The 24,228-nt window shown below is 47.0% G+C and overlaps 1 protein-coding gene across 14 annotated transcripts in view; it reads left to right on the top strand.

The window, feature by feature from the left end:
- The window catches only part of TEAD1 (TEA domain transcription factor 1), a 236,966-nt gene that overhangs the window by 170,767 nt on the left and 41,971 nt on the right, over positions 1-24,228 (top strand). For 7 of the 14 annotated variants that reach the window (XM_032489002.1, XM_032489005.1, XM_032489003.1 and 4 more), the window contains 8 exons: positions 2,719-2,783; positions 5,182-5,244; positions 5,334-5,396; positions 17,829-17,840; positions 18,654-18,788; positions 19,867-19,913; positions 20,763-20,824; positions 21,760-21,884. In XM_032489002.1, coding sequence (XP_032344893.1) covers positions 2,719-2,783; positions 5,182-5,244; positions 5,334-5,396; positions 17,829-17,840; positions 18,654-18,788; positions 19,867-19,913; positions 20,763-20,824; positions 21,760-21,884 — 572 coding nt within the window. The remainder of the gene's footprint in view (positions 1-2,718; positions 2,784-5,181; positions 5,245-5,333; positions 5,397-17,828; positions 17,841-18,653; positions 18,789-19,866; positions 19,914-20,762; positions 20,825-21,759; positions 21,885-24,228) is intronic. The other 7 variants (XM_032489008.1, XM_032489001.1, XM_032488997.1 and 4 more) reach the window with 6 other exon arrangements.

Genomic DNA, 24,228 nt, shown 5'->3' with positions numbered 1-24,228 from the left:
TTTTAAAACTAGGTAAACCTGAATGATGTTTTCTGTGCGCAAAGCTACACTTACGGTCATTAAAAATATTCATATAAAACAAACTGATTAAAACTGTGCTTTGAGGTCACGGGAGATGTTTGGTGTCAGTGGAATTTGACTTTATAATTTGAATCAGCGTTATTTATGGTGAGGCAAGAAGAAACACATAGGAACTTCAGGTTAATTACTCTTCATGGCTTGAAACATGGTATGAAAGAAGGAACACAGGCTTTTGAAAGGTGATTCTTGCTCATGTAAGGATCAGGGACATGAGGGTCGTGACAAGCTTTCAGTGAAATGATACAGTGTCGTGCTCAGCACACAGTAGGTGCGCAGTGAGGAGTGGTGCTTTTTAGAAGGACTTTAATCGAAGTATGTGTTGATGTTGTTTATGGCGTTGTGTAAACCACAGGCTGTACAGTCAGATGTGGCCGTCCTGGGTATTGGTCTCATCCGTTCAACCAAATGCCATAAGAAATGAAAAATTAGTTACATAGGTTGTAGGTCACACACCTCAAGCTCTTCTGTCTGCCTTCACAGAAAATAAGCAAGTAAGGGAGCAGGAGACGTTCTTGCCATCTGGATGAGGTTCAGATGAAATTGCAGTAATACGGAGCCCTGGATTTATTTCGTCCTGGCCACTCAGCCCTGAGCAGGGTGCACAGTGAGGCCCCGAGATGGAGGATGCTTGGCTCGCCTGCAGACATTGTCGTTTAGGTCTGGCTTCTGGTAATTAGGCACTCCTAGCTGGGCTCTGCTGTCAGCCAGCCTTTGAGACAAATTGCAAAATCTGTACAACCATCTGAGAGATGGAGAAGTAGACCCGATGACACTACAGGGAATATTGGTAGTTCTCAAAAGTTTGAAAGAGAATGCTTAGAGAAGCAATCCTCAAAACTGAATTTAGATCCTTTTCCTGTGGTTAAAGGGTAAGTTCAGTCACAGAATCAGGATCTGAGACTGACAGGCTGGAATGATAGGCTTAATCTAACAGGATGAAATGCAACAGAAATAAATGTGATGATGTTCTGTATTTGGATGAGAGTCCCACCTATGCATGAAAAGATTGGGAACAAGGGTAGGGGTATGTCTGAGAAGTAGCCCACATGAAAAAGACCTAGGAGTTCAAACTGACATCATCTTACAGTGTATCGTGGTCTCCCAAAATCTAATGCAGTGTTAGGCTGCATTAACAGAGGTGGCGTATTTAGGGCCAAGGAGGTGAGTGCAGTTCTGGGCTCTGGGCTATGAAAGTAAAATAGATAAAAGTGATCACAGGAGGGATGTGGGAGTGTTCGGAAGCTTGTCACGGATAACAAAGGAATGAGGGAGACTTAGCCTGGATACAACTGCAGGAAGACCTGAAAAGCTGTCAGTAGTACCTGAAAGGCAGTCGTGCATAAGGGACTAGTCTTGTTCTTGTTAAGAGGAACAAAAAGGAATCTGGGGCTGAAAGTTACAGGAAGCCCCAAATAAGGAGGATCTTTCTATCCTTAATACGTTTTAAGATGGAATGAGTGGCTTCCTTTATTCTAGAAGTGCTGGCTTACATAAGGACTTAGACTTTTAGGGATGGGAAAGCATGACCCAGAAGTAATTTCCGTCCCCAAGAGTCCATGATTCCTTTGCCTTCTGTTGATGAGTGTGTCCTGCACGGTCCTAACACAGGCAGCTGGTGAACATGACTACAGGAACATTCTGGGCAGCGATGAGAGAGTCTTTAGAATTTGCAGGCAAGAGTCCCATCAGGACACTCATCTTGGTCCTCTTCAGGGCCGCCAGTTAGTTACTCTGCCAGGGCGGTCTGGGGATGTGGTTCCTTTCACCGGCGGCTGTGTGGTTCCTCATTGACTCTTTCTGTGTGCCCAGCAGTGTGTTGCATGCTGGGGCGACCTTGGGGGATAAGACAGAATATGTTTCTCTCTTCAACTGTGCAGTCAGTATGTGTGGGGAGTAAGACAGCAAACATAGACCACTAGCTGTACAGTTATGATTATAGCAACAGTTTGGACCCATGTGTCCTGTATGAGCATGTTTTTGTTTCATGTAATATTAGTGATACGTTTCCTCACGCAGCTTCTGGGATATATCTTCCCATTATATTATAGTCCTCAAAGTGAGGTTATCAGTTTGAGGTATCTGTTCGTACTTTAAGTTATTTTCTTTCCCCCAAAGGTTATAAAACGTGGAAAAGGTTGATCTGGTGCATTGATGACCTTTAGAGGGTGTTTGCTCCCATCCTGTGACTTCTTTTCATGGCAGGGTTTCCGTGGCCACAGTAGTTCATTTTCTCATGGCTATAATGACTAACTGGATTTACCTGTGAATAGAAACCTGGGTGAGAGGGAATGGTTATGAAAAATAAGACTAGAACAGAACCAGGTCTGTGTGCCCCCACACACCTCCTTGTATTTGCTATTTCTACAAGTCACCATCCATTTAGGGACAAACATGCAAACAAACATAAAGACACATTTCTCTCCTTAATTGCTTATTGTAGTTCATAATTAAATTCCCTTCTTTCTAATTTCCCCTGGTAAATATTTTTTGCAAAAAAAAAAGTACTGTTTTATTTTTCCAGCACTAATAAATTTACAGCTGCAACTTTAAAATTCTTGATTCTGAATTATATGCTTAGCTGTCAGAGGCTTTGTTTCCCCCCAAGTAACCTCCTTTATTGTAAATTCTTTCTTTCAGGTAGGAATGAATTGATAGCCAGATACATCAAACTCAGGACAGGGAAGACGAGGACCAGAAAACAGGTAAAAGAACCTACCTGGAAATTGTGCATGTCAGCGAATGGCCCAAGGAGGCATTTTGGCTGCAGTGGCTGTCTGTGCTTTGGCTCCTAGGAGCCCCCAATTGGAGTTCCCTGTAAGGACGTCAGTGTTGTAGGTGTTTGAAATTGGCTTCGTGTTTCACTGTTCATCATTTCAGTGACCCTTTATCATGTGGTCTCTGGAGTTCCTTCTGTACACATACGGGAAAGTTGCGCTGCGAAGGGCAGTGTATGCACTGCTCCTGTACTATATTGTGTCACTTACATTTCTTTCCCAAACTGTGCATCTGCAGACGTTGCAAAATCTGCAGGTGCAGATACACTTGGAAAGTCACGGAATTTTGAGATTTTGCGCATTGTAAAATCCTGGAACAATTACATATTACTCATCATTTCAATGAAAAAGTAACACAAGCAGCCGCGAGTATTGGCCGGAATATAAAGCTGAATGATGTGCGTCCAGGGAACTGTTGCTCCTTAAGCTATGGCTTTTTGTCAGTAGCTGCTGTGACTGAAGTGAAGTTGCAACTTAAATACCTTTGTGCAGAGCAGGGTCAGGAATTTTCCTCTGCCCTGTCTCAGGGCTCTGGCCCTCCTCGTTCCTTCTGATGTAGAGCAGATCAAATCCTGACCCAGTTCCGAACTGGAATGGATGAGAAATTAATTGTGTTTAGTGCAAAACAGAAAAAGAAAGAAATGGAAAGGGGGGAAAAATCAAACCAACCTCACGGGTGAGTTGTTAACAGAAAATATATTTATATACTTTAATGTTGACCTACGCTGACTGATCTGGCATGAATTTTAAAAACTGTAATCTAACCAAAAGGCGAGCTCAGCTGTGGTCTCGTTAAGCCCGAGCAGCAGATTCCAGTCCTCTGCTCGGTGATGAGCTGTTTTCATGAGTGTTTATGACGGGGAAGAGCTTTTCCCCAGGAATGCTCCGTGCGCCCCAGCCGGAGCCCGGCAGCTGAGTCAGCACAGAGGGAGGGGGCCTCCTGCCAGTGCTCAGAGGCAGGGCATTGTCTGTTCGGTGGATGTTCCCCTGACTACGGCCCCTAATTGAGTCTGAGAATCACATCAGAATAAAATTTGGGTGAAAACAAGTAAAAGTAGGAGCCGGATGAAGGGGTGAAGAGGATGGGGGAGTTCCTGCTTCTCCGTGCTTTAAAAAAAAATACAAAAGTAGACTGGGAAAAAATTAATCATTGAAACTCAAAGGCAAAGTTAAAGATAAAAGGATCATTTATTATGATTCCTGTTTTTAAGGTTGCTAGAGTGTTTGAAATGAAGTAATGAGCTCACAGTCTGAGTCGCTGAACTTTTAAATGAAAGGTTCGAAATTTCTGAAACAAACAGATCTAATTCCCAACAAACTGAAAATGCTGGACCTGGGCTGTGTGCTGGTCTGTGAGCTCTGGTCATGTGCCCAGCCCCTTCACTGGGGGTGCTCTTCTAAATTTAACCAAGTCCTGCTGAAAGAGATGCAAATTTGTTTACCCAGTGGAATCATTGTGTTTCAGAAGCCCGGCTTGGCTTGGTTTCCACACCCCGGCATCCTGGGGATGTTTTTAGGCAGCAGTTGGTGATACCTCTCCAATGTGAATTTGTTGTTCAGCAAATCCGTGTGGTTTTTCAACCCAGATTTTTAACAGGCTGGCTGGCTGGCTGTATTCACACTTTTCGCTTTGTAATAATATGCAAATCCACTTGGCGCCCAGTCAATACCCAAAAGAGTGGAAGGATTAAAGATATTTATAAGGGCAAAAAAAAAAAAAAAAAAGCTCTGCTAACTGGGTCTTTCCATTTCTCTTTGAGATCTAATTTACATGTCAGTATTATTTTAACATTTGCTACAGAATCCAGAGCTCTTAATGAGATCAGAATACAACCGACAGCTTCAGCTTTTTGATTCTGCAGAATGTGCTAATTTATGGATAGTCTCTTCTAAATTGAGAAGAAGGGATTTTCCCTCCTGATACTGAGAAGCTATAAATATTTTCATTTACCTCTACACCCACTTTTTAATTTTATAAAGAAAACAACCCTACTCTCCCCCTCTCATCCCATGCCCGTGATTTCTCCTGGGTGAGAAAACTAAGATGAGCTTCAGCCTTCATCCTGAATCCAGTCACCGCAGTGATGACCCAGTCTGAAAAGCTTAGAGCAGCGCTGGGGGCTTGGTGTCCGGCTGGGACTGTGTGTTCCTAACTGCAGAGCTTTGTTGAGATGCAAATAACCTCCCCCCACACCCCCACCCCACACCCTCCCAAGGAGTAGCGATTTTATATTTGATTTCCTTTTTTGTTTTGTTTTGTTTGGTTTTGTTTGGTTTTGTTTGTTTTGTTTTGTTTTGTTTCCCCTCATAAACCCGAACAATGTAGGTGTCTAGTCATATACAGGTCTTAGCAAGAAAGAAAGTTCGAGAAATTCAAGCCGCCATTAAGGTACGTCTGGCTTGCCCAGTTGCAGGGGGCTTTTCATCTCCATGGTTACAGGCTTTTCCTTTGTTTTCCTCCCTTCCCCTACCCTGCAGGTGTCTAGTCACATTCAGGTTCTTGCCAGAAGGAAATCTCGTGATTTTCATTCCAAGCTAAAGGTATGCGCTTTCCTGCTTTTTGGCTTGTGGTTGCTATGCATCTCACTTCCTGTTTTCCATGGTGACTGGTGAATGCCTGGTGCTGGGATTCTGGTAACCTAGTTTCCTCGCATGTGAGAGCTGTTTACATTTCTTTGTGTCTAATCTCTCTGTTTCTGTACTAGCCTCACATTAAGCTCAGAGTGTGTGTGTGCGTGTGTCTCTGTGTGTGTGTGTCCCTAATAACAATGCAAATGCAGCAGAGAGCTGGTCTTGATAACTTTTCAGCACAGAAACATGATTTTTTTTTTTTAATCTTCAAATATCCACCAAGCAGCCCTGAGCTAGGAAAGGAAAAAAAGTCCAAGAGATGCAAAGTTGGTGTAGAAATTGTAAGTGAATCATTTCCAAGTGGTCATCATAAAATTACTTTGAGAACAATTTAGAAATTATTTTAACTTCTTCCTTTGATGTATTTTAAAGAATACGTATGAAAAAATAACATCTTTTTCATGTATTCTAACAGTATTTTCTGCCAGTTTTTTCCACGTTGCTTGATAATGTTTTTTAAGTGTGTGGTTCTGTTAATTAAAAAAGAAATTGGAGATGAACCCTTAAACAAAGGTGGATCTTAGAGATGGGAAAGCTCATGATCAAATCCATGTTTGTAATTCCATTTATACTTGAGTTTAATTTTTTTTGTACATGTGCCTCATTTTCTAGTCTCTTGACATATATTTCATAGTGAAACCAGAGGCATGGATAATTTTAAAATACAAGTTCTCCCTATTTCCTCCTCTTCCAAAATTTGTAGTAAAGCATACATGACTTTTTTTCCATAATGCCCTATTTTAGAAATGCAAAGGGATTATAGTTTGCATGGAGGAGCTTTACTTTATAATAAAATGAATCTGTAGTCCATATTGTTGTCTTTCCCACATGTGTACTTTTTGTTCTGTTCTGATTTTTTCCCATACGTTAAGTAAATTCGTGTTGTTCTAAATGAAAGAACAAAGTGTATTTCACAGCACTGACTGGTGAACACTGGGACCCTTCCCAAAGTCCTCCAACTTTTTTTATGCAAACGAGGCTGGCTGTGGAATAGGACTAGTGACCAGGAAGGAGCATTTGGTGTGCCCTCTGCAGTGGGCAGCATGCTGGCTCGCTCGCACGTGTGGCTGATGGTGGCTGGCTTTTAGCTGCACTGGCTGAGCAGTTGGAAGACTAAAATAACCTCATAGCTCCTGCTTTTTAACCAAAGGTGCAGTCCTTTCTATGTGGATGCAGCTACCCCAGTGTTTGCTCAAGTTCTCATTCTGTTTCTAGTTTCTCTGAGCTAACAGATTAATGGTGTACAAAGAAGTTTACAGACATCAATTTTGTGTTTCCATCTGTGATGTTATGAATTACTCTATTTTTGCATTGTGTGGTTCCTTTACGCTCACCCGGGCACACGGCCCTAGACCGAAAGCCCTGTCAATGATGGATAAAGCTCTTCTGGTTGGAGGGGTCCCCATGGGATTCCGCAAGCACTCTTTTTCTCTCTTGGTGACTTTGTGAATCTTCCTCAATGAAAATAATTTTGCCGTTACTTTATACGTACACATACATACCAACACACAGTCATATTTGTGTTTATTCTTAAAAAAAGAAGACTCCCCCACTTTCAGCCAGCTCTGGACCACTCTCCTCGGGGGCAGACACGAGGAGGAGGCAGAAACAAGCGGTGGGCTAGCAACTGGCTCAGCATTTCAGCTCCAAGAACCACCTCCATCTTCTTACAGTCCCTGTCCTTCCTCCCTGCGTCATTATCCTTGGATAAATGGAGATCTTTGTTCTTCCCATCAGCTGGCACCAGCTGAGTGTTCCAGGCATGGTGCTCATCACGGTGGGCAGTTAACAACCAGCCCCTATGCACAGAGCTGGCTGTAAAAATGGGAATGTGAAACACAGGGCGCTGTAGGACAAGTGTTAGCAGAAAGAGCCGAAATCAGACGTGGAGGGGATCCCAGGGACGAGCTACACGGACAGCGCGCTACTCAGTGGGGGGAAGCGGGGCAGGAGGCGGTGCGCGCAGAGCTTCCCGCGTGCTGTCTCACGTCAGTGCGCTCAGAGGTGCGCTCCAGTCTTCGGATTTAGGGGAATGATATTTAGGAGACCAAATAACTTACCCAAAGCCACCCAGCCTAGGAAGTGGCATTGTCAGGATTTGAATTCAGATCTTTCTGAATCCTAAGCCACTGCTCTTTCAGACAGGGGTTCATCTAGTGGAGGTTGAAGGGGTTTCCAAGCTGCGGGCTCCACGCCAGCACACACTGGGCAACCTGTCACCGCCCCTCACGCCTGCAGCCCCTGCTTCAGCCCCCGCATTTTAGAAGTGAGATGAATTTTTAGCTTTGAACCCTTGGTCAAAGCGTGGACAGTTTGGGGCTGATGCTGTGGTGGTCACCTGCAGCTAAGGGGGGGTGTGGCCTAGCTGCAGAGCCGCTGTGTCTCCCCTCGGAGGGAGCTGGGACAGCGAGGAGAGTGAAGATAGCCGCCACCTGCCTGCGCAGATCTGCTGCCTTCACCTTCCTAACCAGCTGTGACCAGGTGACGGGCTCAGGCCCCTCGGCCTTGCAGGAGAGGTAGACCTGCCGCTCCATCTGCACTCTCTTGTTCGGCTCTGGAGTCTAACATCCACAGGAGGCGGGGATGAGCATCCTGGCCGAGCTTCTTGTGGGGTAAGGCTGATTGCCTCTGTCTTCTTGGCCTCCCACACTGGCTAATGAGATAAACTCACTACAGAAAGTTGAAGTCATCCCAGCAGACAACAAGCATAGCTTCTGGGCAAGGAGTGGGGGTGGCAGGAGGCGTCCAGACTTACAAGAGGCTCTGTGCTTTCTCCGAGAAGATGTGGTAAGGCTTCCTGGGGAAGGTGGCACTTGATGGGCCATCTCGGGACCTGTCCTTGCCGTGCCTGCCCCAACCAGGCTACTCACCATTTTGCCACATGCTCAGAAGTCAAAGGATTTCTGTTCTCCGGGGTAGACAAAAGCCTCTTGCCCTCCTGTGAGGAATGAAGATGAATTTCATTACCCTGTCTGCCCTTGGACTTTGAAAAAGTGTTTTGCTCACACCTGGGGCCACTGCCAGCTGTGGCTTCCGAGTGTGCCCTCTTGTCTAGAAGCTTCTCCTCACTTCCCGGGAAAAGGTGTGATAGAATTTTTTAGGATAGTGGTTTTCCAGCCTTTTTTAAGCAGCAAAATTCGTATTTCAGATTGAAACTTACTTGAAATTTTCAATGTATCAAAGAGTGAAAGCTGTTTTAATTTAAGCTTACACTCTCTCATCCGTAGCAATGGCCTCGTTGGCTGGTTCTTTTGAGTAAGGTTTGAAAACCCCCTACGCTGCTTTAGGCAGGAGGAAAGGAAGATGACCACCTCTCAGTGGTCCCTCTGGGCTTCACAGGACAGCTCAGGGGCCCCACTTGAAACTCACGTTTTCTAAGATCCTTAGCCTGTCCTGCCATATTCTTCTGAAGGAAACAGGTTCGAGAGAGAGTGGTTGCTCTCCAGTCACGGTTACTGAGGAGTCACCCTAGCTGCAGAAGTCACACTCCTGAAAATCTGTTAGGATAGTTTCAAAGGTCAGCTTTATGCTTCTACTAAGTGCTTGTTCTCAAAGTGCTTGTTTGTGAGCCAGATCACCCCAAAATGTGTGGGTTTTAATTTTTGTTTAAAAAAAAATTGTTTTAGCAGAAGTCTAAGATTTTCATGTAGATCCGAACTGTAAAAGTGCAGAAGTGATTACTTAATTCAGCCCAGTAGCCATTCCATGGGGAGCCCAGGTGTTCTAGGCCCTTTGGTAGGTGCCGGGCATATACAGGTGAATAAGCAGAATACGCAGTGTCCTGGGGAACACTCAACCTTTCTGTTCTTTTGGCCACATTTGGGGAAAATACAAGATTTCTAGTAGATTGTCCCCAGCTAGGGAGCTGTGTAGTAGAAATTTAACAGAGGAGTGCAAAGACCGTGCAGGGAAAAGAGTGATGAATTCCAAGTGTGGGAGAACTAAAGAAAGCCCCAGGGAGGAGGTGCCGTCAGAACTGAGCGTAGAGGGAGGCAGAGAATTCCCACGGAGAACGGGCAGGGGTGGTGTTTGGAGGAACCATGGACACTGTCGAGCCAGAGGTGGGAAATGGGAAAGGGGACAGGAGGAGCCTAACAGGAAGTGGGTCATCCCACTGAGGAGCGAGGTTCATCTGGCAGCGTGGGGAGCCCACAGGGGTCGGTCACATTTATGATTTGGAAATATCTCTTCAGCCGTTTTCAGAGGGTATCTAGGAGTGGGGGAGACCGATTCAGAGGCTGCTGTAAGAGACTCTGGGAGAGAGGTGGGGGCCCGGACCAGGCGCCAGCCACACAGCCCTGGGCCCCTGCTCCAGTCCACTCCGATGGCTGTGTACTCTTTCTTCCTCATTGTTTTTATAAAGTAACTATAGTTACTAAAGTCTGGGTTCTCTTCGAGTAATGGCGGTTAATTGAGAGTGTACATCAGAATTAATTATTGTTTTTGTTGCTATTTTTTAAATATAACAAAAAGTTAATAATTACATGACATAATAAGAGAATGACATATTACACATTCATGTTTGTACTATCCAGAAATGGTTATTTTCATTATATTTCCTCTAAGTTTTTTTTTAAGTGAAGGAAATCAAACAACAAAGCTTATTCTTACTTTTTCTGATTTCCTCTACTCTACCTACTCTCCTTCCCTGACCAGTCTCGGTCTCCCTCTTCCCACCCCTCCTTCTCCATTAGTCTTTCCTTGCCACTTAGTATCTCCCTGAGGAAATCAAATCCAGTGTAAAGCTCTCGCTTCTCCTTTTGCCCTTATCCTAAAAGTAATCTAGACTTTCACCCATTGTCTACCATGAATTTGTACTGAAGCCGTTGGCACCAACATGAGACTTTTCCTCCACAGTTTATTGTGGCCTGAGCCGGGGTAGACTTGGCCAGCAATTTGGGATGGCCTTGGACACAGACTCCAACCATAGAAGAGAGATGCAAGGGACAAGAAAAACTAGGGGACAGTTGAAGAGGTCAGAGAGTGATGGGAGGAGACCAGGAACCAGGAGCAGAGAAACTGGGACAGTAGCGGGAAGAGGTGGAGGGGTCAGCAAAGTGCAGGTGAGATTCGGGAGCCCGATGATGGATTGGAAACGCAAGGCTTTTGTGGCCAGAGTGCCAGGAGTTTGGCCGTCGAACATATACTTTCAGTGAAGTGTCTGAAGACACTGAAGTGTCTAAGAGACAAGTCAGCGTGTGATAACTGCTGGTCTAGAAGAGAACGACTTCTTGGTGATGAGAGTACCACCCATCTGGCCCCTGCCCAGGCAAAATCCTTTGGGCCCACCCTTCTTCAGGTGCCTGGTTCTAGTTAGAAAGTAGAAGATGGACCCGTGGAATTACAACACGCAAGTGGCTTGTGGGTCTGTGGCGCCTGCCTTGAGGAATTCCAAGGATGCTACCTCGGAGATCTCCCTTGGACCTTGTGTCACCAGCTGCATCTACAGCAGTGCCACACACACGGTTTTATCTGTTATCTTCCATCTCCCCCTTTCCCCTAGTTTTGCCCCTCATTGGAATCTCCAGTTGAGTGGTGAGAGGCAGCTGTCTGTCTGAGAAGATGTTGTGTGGTACGGTCTGAGGAGTGGCCTGCAACTTTAGAAAAAATTTCCTACTTTGAATTATTTCACTTACCATTAATTCATTAAAAGGTCATTGACTTTTTTTTTTTTCTCCAAGTTCCAGGGATTTATTATCCCAGCATGGAGAAAGAATGCAGAAATAGTCTCCATGCATTAAGCAGTCTTTCATTCCTACTCAGTTTCCTGCTCTGAGTCTCTGTATGTGCGTTTGTCCTGAGAGTTTGTCCAGTCCCTGCCCAGAAGCCGCCTTTCCCTGATAGCAGCAGAAAGGCAGGCAGTCCTTTGTTTGCTGGCTTTAGAGGCTTGTGGGAGCTGCAGCCAATCTCTGCAGACCACCGCCATACGTGGACCACCCTCTTCTTCCCCTGAAGATGGACCAGGCAACTTCTGGTCTAGGGCGTGTTCTGGGGAGTGCATGGCTCCAGACAGGACAGCGCTCAGAGCAAAGGGAGTCTTCGTTCTGCCCCAGCCTTGGCAGGAGTACATCTTCGGCAGGAGACGTATTCATGTCAAGCTCGGGATTGTGTTGAAGAAAAGCCTGTACTTGCTGACACTGCATCATCCCAGCAGAGCAGAAAAAGGCCTGAGTTCCTCTGATTGTGTCCATTCGTTGGTGACTAATTTACGAGCTCCATGTGCTCCCCGGGGCCATTTTCTTCATTCTCGCCCTGGTGGCCTTTGTGATTTGATTTCTGAACAGGCCATTCTTTCCAATCTGCTGTTCCTTCCAATAAGCAGAGAGCTTAAAGTTCAAATTGTTGATTTAATTCTCTTGAGGAGTTCAAGAACTTTGCTGGGGCTTTGCTGCATCCACACTGCTGAATCCCAGCTGTGTCACCACGGATTCCATCCAGGATGGGCCTGTCCACAGGGAAGACACGCTTCACTTCATCCAGTGATGCTCCCCATGGCCCTCTGAGCCACTTTGCTCCTTCAAACGCTGGCTGTCAGCAGTACACAAGGCAAAAGAAGCCTGAAACAAGCACCTCCTTTGTCTCCACGCCAGCACCAAGACACTTGGCCTTGTCGCAGGATTCGGGGAGTGATGCACCGCCTTTCCTGGCATCCCCCAATCTTCGGGGAGTTCTTTTGCATTCATGACATGTACCCTTTCTCCTCAACAATATTTTCATTACCTCGTTTTTAATTTAACCGGGTTAAAACTGAGACTGGAGACACTGAATTTCTCGTGCCTGGATGTGATGGAATCAGAGCCTCCCATTGACGGCGTGATGACGCAAACCTTGCAGTGTAAGCTGGAGGACCGACTGCATTTACCTTCCAATGTGAACTGAGCCAGGTCTGGATTTTTTCTTTTAGGGACAACAGAAACAGCCTCACTCTACATTTTCATCCTTCCCAGAGAAATCCCATTGTTAAGCAGCTTCCACTGTGAGCAGTGCCCTAGCCTCATACTGAGTCCAGAGGTTATGTACTCAGGACCAGGGCTCCTGTGCATTTTAGGTCTCGAGCACGCTTGAGCCTGGGTGGTCGGTCATGTGGGCCCCATAGACTGCAAGTCCATTGTGCAAAGTGCTCCATGCAGTTCTCAGAGCCCTCCTGAGGGTGGGTGCTCTTGTGCTCACTTTGCAAATAAGGAAGCAGAGGCTTGGAATGGCTCAGGGACTCCACCCAAGGTCACAAGTCTTAATTTGATCCCAGGGCTCTCTGGCACCACAGCCCAAGTTCATGCTGCCTCCTTACAGGGTGCTTGCTGGTTGAAGATGAAGATGAGGACTCGCTGCCCTGGATCAAGATGCTTTTGCATTGTCTCCCTCAACTGAGCTGTTTTCATTGTGTCTGTAGTTTGAGTTAAACAGAGAAGATGAGTGGTGGGAGCTGGCACTCTTTTCAAGGGGAGATATGTCTCCTTCCTCTTGCTGTCACCTCCCAGGGGGAAGAGGCTAAGGTCTGAAGGGTGCCTTCTCTCCAGTACCCAGACCTGGCTTTAGCTGACCTGAATCCCAGGCTTCCTGCAGGAGAGTCATGAGGCACACCAACGAATCACCTGGCTCTTCGTCTGCAATCCTTTATGGTGCTGAGCACCCCATCAGAATTAAAGGAAACACTATTGACAATCATAAAATGCTAAATATAGCCCAGTACATTTAAAAATGGACAATGGTAAAAGCCTTGAAAAATTTTTCTTTGATGTGAATGGAGTCTTTGGCGTTTGGAAATACAATAAGATGAATTAATTGCTACTCATTACACGGCAAGTCAGGAGAAGTTTGAATGTGCCTTCTCCCTCGGCATTAGCTGTTGCCCGACCAAAATAGGCCCTTTGGTATTTACTCCTGCTTTCTCTAATAATAAGCAAATTAGAGATCATGGCTAGGAAAATTCAAGTGCCCTCCGTCCTTTCTCCAAAACCATCATAGACCTTTGTTATGTTGATCTGCTTAGGAGCTACTGCTGATAATTGCAGAGGTCATGTGAATCCAGATAGAGCAAGATTAGAAACAACATCTGCAAAATCTCTTCTTAGGAAAGTATTCTGCGTTTTGTCTTTTTTCTGAAAGAGTGATTTTTCAAGCAAATTGCTATCTTTCCTCTCATGCACTATATTTTTATATTGCTGAGAAAAGTATATTTGGAGAAAAACATTTAATAGCTGTCAAGAGTTTTTGACTCCATGGTCTTTTTTTTTTTTTCTTCACTTTACATATCTTTCCTGATGTATTGTGGACTTCCATATGAATTAATTAGTCTTTACATTCTGAAATGATGGCCCCAGAATAAATAGGAGGATATTGATTTAGTATACTAGTTCATTCAGATTTCACATATGGCCACTATAATACTGTATATGCAAGCAGGTGATCTTTTAGTATATTATCTTTAAAATTTGTTTATGGTTAATGCCTTAAAGTTATGAAATAATCGATTCCCCTGAATAACCAAAAGCTGAGGAAACAGAGGAGGACAAGCCCCATACCATTCAGAGACTGATTCGTGAAATGTCCTTGAGTTTGAAGAGCACCCTCCTCCAGCCATGTGCATCTGATAGGCTGCCCTCCTGCCGTGGATATTACACCAAGACATTTTCCAAACGTTGTGTACATTTCAGCCATAGAAAGGAGGCAGTCAGCTGAGCCCAGAGTCGTAGTGTCAGCCTTGTTCTACTTCATGAAATATGAAAACCTGTTTACTTATTAACAATAACAGTTTGAAAGGCTTCATGCTGAGGAGTTCATGCATGCCACAGCCTGCTGGACCCCATGAGGCTGAGGTAGTGAGGCCACTGACAGCATGGGGTGCCAGGAATTGTGCAGGAAGAAAGTCGGGTGGGTGCTGAGACCTGCACCCAGGTTGGAGCTTCACCTGCCCTTGTTCTCGGTCAGATGGCCGTTTGTTCTTGCCCTCTATCGGCAGTCTTAGACCCATGCTTCCTGCTCCATACATACTGTCCACATTCCAGGGTGTGGACTTGAGTTAGGGTTTCATTGGAAAGGGGAGATTTGCCTTTTTCCCCCCACTCCCCAAACATTCAGCCTTTTGTGGCCTCATTCTTTGTAGTCTCAGGGATAGAGGGGCTTAAAATCAGTAAAAACGAAGTTGTCCAAGCTCTTTCCTGTGATGCATTTTTCTTCGTGCATGCTCATATGTACACATGCACACACCCAGAGGATTTCCTGTAATCCAAGACATCGTAGAAGATAACTCGGTCTTGACCTGAGAACAATTTTTCTAGATAAAACAGTGTGCTCATCCTTTGTAAATCTCTTCCACATCTCAGAAATACTAGTGTGAAAACATCTTAGAATGAAATTAATGTGGTGTACAAATGTAGCATGTATTTTTTACTTTATTTAAGCTTAAGCTACCGTTGTTTGAATAGATTAACACCCCCCCCCATTTATTCTGGGGGTGAGTGGTGTGGATGAAGTAGAATGTTTACAAGTCCAGGATATTAGACTAGAGTGACACCCAGAAGCCATTTACTCAGGTGTGACACTGAGAGTTATAATTTCTTCAAAGCCAGGCATGTAGGCTGAAAATGACAATTTAGAGATCCTTCCATTGACTCTCTCAGCTCAGTGTCCTTCTGTACTCCCATTTCAGGATAAGTAGGTCTACAGCCGAGCTCTCAGTTCTGATTTAGAGATTTCCCTGGTGATACTTAATATTTGCAGGGTTACTTTAGATTTTAAGCCAAAAGTTATAATCTTCTTAGTTTTACAATGTATGTCATAGATAGAAAGGAGACGTTACAGAATTAAATGAGTAATGAGTGTGTCTCCACTACAAAAGGCAAGAAATCACTGGTGTAGACATTTTAGTCCATTTGTAGAAAATTGCCTATTCTCAAATAGGTAGGTCAAGTGCAGAAAAAACCTCTACTTGAGATGAAATTTTCTCTCCGCACTTGGCTTTCTCTCTATTAGGACAGGCGGCTGAGAGCTGCCTAGATTTTACCATCCTGCTATCTTTTCACTAGTGGTTTTTTGGCTATATGTATTAAGATGTATTTGCTTATAATGGAACTCACACTCAGAGGTGCAAATACTTTTAGAACCAGAAGATCTTTAGAGAATAAAGTGGAACTCTTACCTTTGTAGATGAAGAAAATTAGTGCTAAGTGACATGTCCAAAGTAATACAGCCCATTAATGTCAGGTAGAAGTCAGGTTTGGAACCAGGAGTCCAGCCTCCCCAGCAGATAGGCGTTTTATTGACCCAGAGCAAGTTGGTGCAGTAAGAAGCAATTGACTTGCTCTCCTGCTTTTGAACCTGTGTTCTCATTTGGGTACCTGGTGCAGTGCTGGGTAATAGGAGAGTCAAACCTGACTATATTGACAGAAGAAAAAGGCCATATTCTGAAGCTGTGTATCTGAAGCTACGTGACATCAACAGCAAGGTGGTGACATTTCTCCTTTGCTCATTTACTGATTTCCCTGTTAGAAAAGGATCAAACTTCTGTGAACATTCTGAAGACCTTTTCAATCAGCCTAGCAAAGGGAAGCGTCTCCAGCGACTCTAAGAGAATGAGAGTGGATCGTGGAGATGTAGGGCCTTATTTCCATTTGCACCTGGACTTAATGATTCCTGGTCACTCCACCCAAGTGTGCACAGACACACTTTGTATTTGGGTGAGCAGAACCACCCCTGTCATCAGCATTCCATAAACACCCTCAGGCTTCATGACGTACTTTTGAAATAGAGCCAAGCCCATGGCTCCTTTGTAGTTACTCCTGAGTGTGCATTAGCCAGGCAGGCCAGAAGCCTGGGCTGCCATTTCCTTGGCTCCCCCTGCCTGAGCCCTGGCAAGGTCTTAAGGCTTAAAGCTCATTGGGGAACACGCCTGTGGTTACTCCTACCACCTTGGCATAGGTATCCCTTCAGGTTCGGAAACCACCTTGAGGGCGCTGATGATCTCTGATTAGGGGTTAGATGGCGTGGGGGCTGAAGTCCAAGGTAACTGGTCCAACGAGAAACCCATGAGCTGGTACTGATGTCAGGGTGCTCTTGACGGAGGAGGGAGTAAGTGTGGCTGAGCCGTGGTTTCCACTGATTACACCTGGATTACCCTCAGAGGGGATGGTGGGACAGGTGGAACCGTGGGACCAGCCAAGGGAAGACTGATGGGCACTGAGATCTGTGTGTGTCCAGCTCAGTTTTGCTATAGGGTATTTGCACACACGTAGTCCGTTTATCCCAGAATTCCACTGACTTCAAAATTTGTCATTTTTCCTGGCATCTCAGTGACTGAAATGTTCCACATCTTTTAAAAAAGGTTCTCAGAGGAAGCTAGCTTTAGGTTAGAGCATTCAGCAGATTAGCAAATGGAGCTTCACCTTGAGGAATGCCATCTGACCAGAGGCAGCAAAGGCATCACTCTAGAACTGGGGACCGGTAATCCTGCAGGCACCTGAGGCCTCCGTGGTGTCCTTCAGCTGCAGCCTATGCCTTACAGATAGTCTTGACCATGTGTATCCCCAAACAACCGGTAGATGAGGCTCATAATTTTTTCTGCTGAAAGCCAGAGAAACATATAAAATATAAAAATTTATGCAAGAGTTAGGTTATTTTTCAAGGGTTAATATAAGTGTTTTTGAAAATTCACATGATGTTCCTGGCAGTTATGGGGCAAAGTGGTATCTCCTTGGGGGCACCTGATTGATCATCCTTAGAACTCCCCAGTGTACTTTGTCTTGTAGGCTGTGATTATTTCCCCCCCCCCCCTACTTTTGGCCTTGACTTTGGCACCTCAGCATGTTTATTCATCACCTTTGGGTAAATCTGCAAACACTGAAGCCACTTATCAGCTGGTACTCAGTGTCTCCGCCTGAAGCTCCCATTGACCTTCACTCACTGTCTGAACTCTGAATGGCAGCTGTGGAGAGCACTCCTTTTACCTTGTTCCTCTTTGATGGAGTCTGGGCCTGGTAGAGATTGTACAGACCTTCTGCCAGCAGCCAGGAGCCTTGGCATGTGTGCCAAGCGTGAGCCCGGCCTGCACCATCAGGGCCTGTCACACACCAGGGGTCTGACCATGTCTCCATCTGTACTGGGGAAGCCACAGAACCAGCTTGAGGGAGTTGGGAGTTGGGGTTGTTGGTAGTTGCCCTTCTAGACAGTTATCTGGGTCACACATTTCCTCTGAAATGTGGAAGAAAAAAAAACCCCACACTCCTGTGCATTTTATTGTACTCAAATATCATGTGTTTGTATTCATCTATATTTTTTAACTAAGAAGAAAAATAACCCTGCCTTTGTACGCAATTCTTTTAACAAATTGTTTATTGTTGTATCCAGGTAACAAGCATGGTAAGTATTTTCACCAAATTGAGCATTCTGTATTTTAGCTGTTGCTTGGCAGACTTTTTGGCTAGCTTTGTGTCATCAGCCTTGGCTTTTCTAGAAAAGACCCATTTAGGAAAAGGAGAAGCCACTTACCTGGTAGTGTCCCCTGTGTCCTCGGCTATAGAAAGAACCCGCGTGGTCTTCGACCCAGGCGGGGATCCTGAGAAAGCATGCCCCCCGCAAGCATGCTGCTTGGCCCGTCGTTGCCCGCCCGCCGCCCCGCTGCTTCTGAGCACCCCCCCCCCACACCAGCTGTCTGCAGGGCCCCCAGGCTGCGCATGAGTCCAGCAGCCCCAGGACTGTGGCTCCGGGACAGCGCACACAGACGGGCCTCCCCGCCCTCTGCGGAGGTTCCTACCCCAGACCCACAACCACGCCTTTTCTCTCGCCCCTCATCCCAGCTGTGTGCTTGAAAGCAGGGCCTCTCTTTCTTTCCTTGAGTGTATATTAAGTGACTGGAGACAGCTCCCTTTGGAAGCTGGAAAAATAAATACATTGTCCACTCTTCTCAGAGTCTTCCCATTCTGTTGGAAAACGGATTAAAAAAAATTTTGTTTTTAAAAACCTTGCCACTGGGTGTTCTCAGTAACTGTTCAGTGTTATGGTAGATTGAGTGTGTTTTAGCCTTCTGGCTGTGTTTATTTATCAGTGCATGTTTGCTTTTCCGGCCTCTCTTGTGGCTCTGTATTTTAGTCCCCGTGCTCGTGGCTGTGCTGTTTAAGCTGCCTGGTAGCCACGCACTGTGTATTAAGTGTGTGTGTCACTGTCACCTTCAAGGATCAGACTGCAAAGGATAAGGCCCTACAGCACATGGCCGCCATGTCGTCAGCCCAGATCGTCTCGGCCACGGCCATTCACAACAAGCTGGGGCTGCCTGGGATTCCACGCCCCACCTTCCCGGGGGCACCGGGGGTAAGTCACAATCTGGTCCTGGTAATGATGGCCCCTGGGCGCGTGGGGTTGGCATGGCCCAGCAGGAAGCCATCCACCTGGCACTTGTTAATTGGGTCAGGAGTAAGAGGGGAGCTACCACCTTGTGGTATGCTGATGCTGGGTGCAACATTGTGAAAGAAAACAGGGATCTGGGGGTGCGGGGACGAAGGGGGGGGATCTTACCTCTGAAGACATGGCCTTAAGTGTATCACCTTTGGGGCACCCATCTGGGTTGTGACCTGCCTCTTCTGCTCTTTTTTCTGGCCTGGTCTCTGTTCCTGTGTCCTCAGGGTCACTTTATGGCAACTAGCCCCTAAAGGGACAAAGTATTCTATTACCATTTTCATTTTGCTCCTGCCAAGGGCTGAGAAGCTTAATGTTATGATCTCATTTAATTCTCACAATAATCTTAAATGCCTCCCACTGTTATTGCCATTTTACAGATGAAACAACTGAGGTTAATTAGCAACAAAACAAGGGTTTGGGTAACTTGATCATAATCACGTGGACAGCAGTGTCAGGACTCAAACCCAGGGCTGTCCGAGTCCCTTTACATCATGCCTCCTGCAGGGGGTCAGCAGGCACCAGAAACCTCAGAAAAGCTCACAGCAAGGGAGGTGTCTGCACTGTTGCTCAGAGCTCCTGGCCTCTTGTTCTGAGCTTTGTCTTCTCCCCGTGCTGTGAGCTGTGGAGGCAGAATGTTACACGGAGTGTTTCAAAATGGAGGGGAGGGGGAGAAGGATGGCACACGATAAAGCAGGCAGGTGAATTATTTGTGAGCCCTTGCAGTGTGCCCAGATCTCCACTGGGTGTCAGGAGAACACCTGCTGCCTGGTCCCTGCCCTCAGGGAGATTATCTGGAGAAAGCGTGAGAGGGAGCCATAGGTTGCAGTCTTCTGCACAGCAGTGAGCATATCTGCATTTAGGGAAAGTCACTCTGCAGCTGGTGGATGATCTGAACCCACTGTCTTTAGCAGGGGATGCGGTGCATAGACACCCTGAACTGTGCTTTGAGGTGAACTCATAACCCTGAAGCTTCTTGCATTTTGCCTTCCAGTTCTGGCCGGGAATGATACAAACAGGGCAGCCTGGATCCTCACAAGAGTAAGTCTGAGGAGGGGCCGGCACTGACAACAAGGGGTCGTTCACAGTGCCCCCCCCCCCGCCCCATGCCCCCAGGGTATAGTTAGCTACTGAGCCCAGTAGCCGGAAAGAGACTGCTCGGATCCGGGAGACGGGAGACGTGTAAACACCTCACTTCCGCCTTCGTGGGAGCAGTATTAGTGGTTACGCAGCTGGAAACAGGAAGGGAGTCTCCAGCCCTTCGTGGCTTTGAATGGCGGAGCCTGGAATCCTCCCAAAAGTGCCTGCCCGAGAGAGGGCAGCGGAGGTCACCCTATACCCATTTTATTCTGGCTTTTGCTGCGGTGGGGGCAGCTGATAACAGAGTCCTGCTGATGCTTTGAGGGCAAAGGAAGCAAGCTCAGTAAGCCGGAAGATAAGGGCGGTCTGGGCATAAAAGTAGAAAGGAAATCCTGCCCATGTATTCTCAGAAGGACTTGAGCTATAGGGCCTAGAGAAGGAGAGCCTGAAACACATCCTGAACCTTGGCTGGAAATGGCGACCGCTGACCTCAGTCTCTGCAGGGAGAGAAGAGGGGGTGAGAGGTAGATACGACGGCAGGGGAAAGTGAGGCTGCCTGTGCAGCTTGTCTGTTTGTCTCGTCCTACTGAACCGGCATGAGACTTGCTGGTGTGGTCCCAGCACCCTGCTGGCCCCTCTACATTGGAGACAGAACTGTCTCTGCATGGTCTGTGCTACTTCCTGCAGGCAGGGACCCTTACAGTGGGAGGACCCCAGGTGGGTCCCCAGCCCTGGGAGGCCAGGGCCTGGCCTGGGGAGTAGCTGTTGCTACAGACATGGTTTCTGACTCTCTCCATCCTCTGTCTCCAGCGTCAAGCCCTTCGTGCAGCAGGCCTACCCCATCCAGCCAGCGGTCACAGCCCCCATTCCAGGTGAGTGTCTGCAGGACCGTATCTCTTTATTACACAGCCGCACGTCTCCCCCTCACTTGAAGAGCCCTGGACGCCCCCTTCTCGCTGCCACCCTCCTTAAGGCAGGGTTAGCCGGGACCCAGGAGGGCCACAGAGGTGTCCTCTGCCGGGTCCTCATGCCCGTCAGTCATCTCCTGAGAGCTCTTCTGTTGGGTCTTTTAAAGAAACAGGAAGCCTGATCACTTTCATTCATGACCCTGGGTCATCCTTGGAAGGGGTTGCTGTGGTTCCTGCCTTGTTATAAACGGGCCACATTGGGCAGTCTCAGTCGTAAGGGCAGACAGGGTTCTATTCACCCTTTCTTAGCAAAATATATTCTGTACCTAATACCCTTTCTTTAAAGGAGAGCTTACGCGAAGCCCAACTAGGAAACATGAACCTGGCCGGCCCGCCAGCTTCCTCCCAGCCCACACACACACAGACGTGGGACTGTCTGCATTATAAAGTCCCCAGCCTGAGATGCATTCACGTGTCCCTCTGCTCCAGCACCACAGAGCATTCCAAGAGGCTGTTCCACAGTGCAGGTGACCATGGTCTTAGGAAGAGATGGACCAACCCAAGAAGTGCCCACTCCTCCCTGCCTCACCAGGAGACCTTTGCCAGCTCCCCTTCCACTCTTGCCTTGGTCGCCAGCAGGGCCCCTTTGTCCAGGATTAGGTATCCTCACGCCACAGCCCTTAACCTGGGCTGGCGCTGGGTTTATGAGGAGCCATGTGCATTGTGCTTCCGGGATCCTCGGTCAGCACCCACCACTGCCTGACTCAGCTCCCCCTGAACCATGGGCGGGGGGTGTTGGCCTTCCCTCCTGGGTTGTCCGTTTTGTAGGGCCCTGCCAATGCCTGAGCCCCAGGGGAGGCGAGCGTCGGGTTTAAGGTGACGATGGATTGGTATTCCAGGGTTTGAGCCTGCGTCAGCCCCAGCTCCCTCGGTCCCCGCCTGGCAGGGCCGTTCCATTGGCACAACCAAGCTCCGCCTGGTGGAATTCTCAGCTTTCCTCGAACAGCAGCGAGACCCAGACTCGGTAAGTATGCTCAGACAGGTGTCTCGAACCCAGGATTTGCTCCTCTTCCCCTGCCCTCGGGCCTGACACATAATCCGCATGAACACAGACCTAGGGAAGAACAACCAGGCAGCCCTGTGGTTAAGAAAGTATTTCTACTGACAACTGTGTAGAACTTGAGACCTGAATAGTTGTGGATGCTCTGGACCTCAAACTCCAGGGGTTACTGGAGCTGAAGAGAAGGACCTTAATGGGCTCTTACCTTTGATAAAATGTAACATTTCTTGAGCCCTGCCCTGTGGCTGGTACTGGGCAAAGCAACTTATAGATATGATCTCATTTTACCCTCACAAAACCCCATGAGGGTAGGTGCTGTCTGATACATGAGGAAACAGAGAGGTGAAGTAACTTCCCTACAGTCACACAGTTAATATCTGATGGATTAGAGATTAACACTTGTGTCTTTAAAACTCAAGCCTGGACGTTTAGCCAATATTCTATACTTTCTCAAAATAGCAAGTTGTTACTTTCTGAGGGAGAAGTAACAGGACAGTACTTGAGCAGCCTGATGTGGACTGCGATGATTAGTATTACCATTAATGCCAATAGTGTTGACATCTGGACTCCACTTGTCATTTTTCTTCCTTCCTGTCTCCCTGCCCCGTCTAGTGCCCATCATCCCACCGTTTCTCAGCCAGGCCCACGGTCTCCCCTACATATGTGAGCCTCCCATCCTTCCCACCCAACAAGCCCAAGGCCCTTCCTTCACTCCCACTCCTTGGCTGTGAGTATGGGCATTGCATCTGTGTGTGGGTGAGCCCAAGGCAAAGACTGAAGAAATCATGAGTTTGCCTTGGGATCTTCACCAGTTGCTTCCTATACTCTACCCCACCCCACCCTTTTGCTCTCCGGGACTCCCAGAAGCACTTAGGTGTTGTCCTACTGACTCTGTGTTTTCTACCTTGCTGTCATTCTGTTACCAGGAAAAAGTGTCATGAATGCTTACCTGTCTGTTGTGAGTAACTCAGACACTGAATGATTGGAGGTGACCTCTCCCAGGAGTATTTGTACTTGAGCTCGGTGGAAAGCCTCTGATGGTAGGATAGGGGAGGCGCCATGGGCAGAGGGGTTTCCACCAGTCATCACCAGAGTGGAGATGCAGGAACCCACATGGGGCCCCCTGACATTTCTCTCTCTGAATTATGAAAGCCGGGCGGTAGGGAAAAATAGAGCCTGCTCAAAAATTAGGGGAAAATGAAGAAAGAGGTATAGAGTAGGTCTCTGGGCCCATCGAGGCAGGTACAGGAAAATGAGATTATTGAGAACAGGGAGAAGGCCACTGGATCACTCTTCTCAGGTGTCTTGAGTGGCTTTACAAGAAGGATGATGGGGTGAGAGCTTAAATCCCGGTCTGTGGGAGCAGCTGAAATAAACCAGCAGAGGATTACCTTCATGGTTCTTGGCTTCCTCTTCTTTCCAGGAGTGTAGGTGATTCTCTGGCCGGAGGCTGGGCTCTGGCCAAGATGGTGCCTCAGCTTTCTGTACCCCACGTGTGTGAGACACCTCGCTGCTCACAGAGTACTTCGTGGTTGCTTATTTCATTTTGTCCTCAAAGTGCTGTTGAAGTAGATCCTGTTTCCCCCATTTTACAGGTGAAGAAACTGAGGCCCAGACACATTAACTGACTTAGGATATTTAGCCAATAAGTGGAAGGACCGGGAGCCCAGATCTTCTGTTTCAGTGTACTCTTCTCACTACTGTAAACCACCACCAATTGTGAAGCACTCATGAATTATGTGCTCAGTCTGCCTGCCTCCCGTGTGAACAAATCTCTGTCTTTGCTTGTGACCATTTTTTTAGGAATAGAACTCCAAGACAGTAGGACGCAAAAGTCCCAAGATGTTAGTTATTATCCTTGTTAAAAAGACTCAATATAATCAGAATAAAAAAGGTTTTTTAATTAAAAAAGCCTAGGGCAGCCCCCTCATGGTGGCTTCCTCTTCAGTTATGGACCTGCTAGGGCCCAGGATGCTCAGCCCTCTTTTTGTTGTTGTTAGTGTTGAGTGGGCCTCACATTGTGAATCACTGATAGATTCATTCAGTCCATTCTATGAACATTTAGGAGCATTTGCATATTCAAGGTGCTGTCCCAAGGGGGGACCGCCACTGGCTCTGCCCTGGGGGAGGGTAACGTCTCATTAATCACACGTCCCCACGAAGTGTGGTGACTGCTAGGAAGGAGGAATAGTGGCTGCTGTGAGTGATGGACAGGGAAGCTGGGCAGTCTTCTTTGAGGAGGTAGCCCTTATGCCGAGAGGCAGGGGTGGACAGAGGCAGGGGAAGGTGTGGGAGAGGAAATTCCAGA

This window comes from Camelus ferus, chromosome 10 (genome assembly GCF_009834535.1).
Source record: "Camelus ferus isolate YT-003-E chromosome 10, BCGSAC_Cfer_1.0, whole genome shotgun sequence".
Taxonomy (NCBI): Eukaryota; Metazoa; Chordata; class Mammalia; order Artiodactyla; family Camelidae; genus Camelus; species Camelus ferus.
This window is presented reverse-complemented; position numbering and strand designations above follow the sequence as displayed.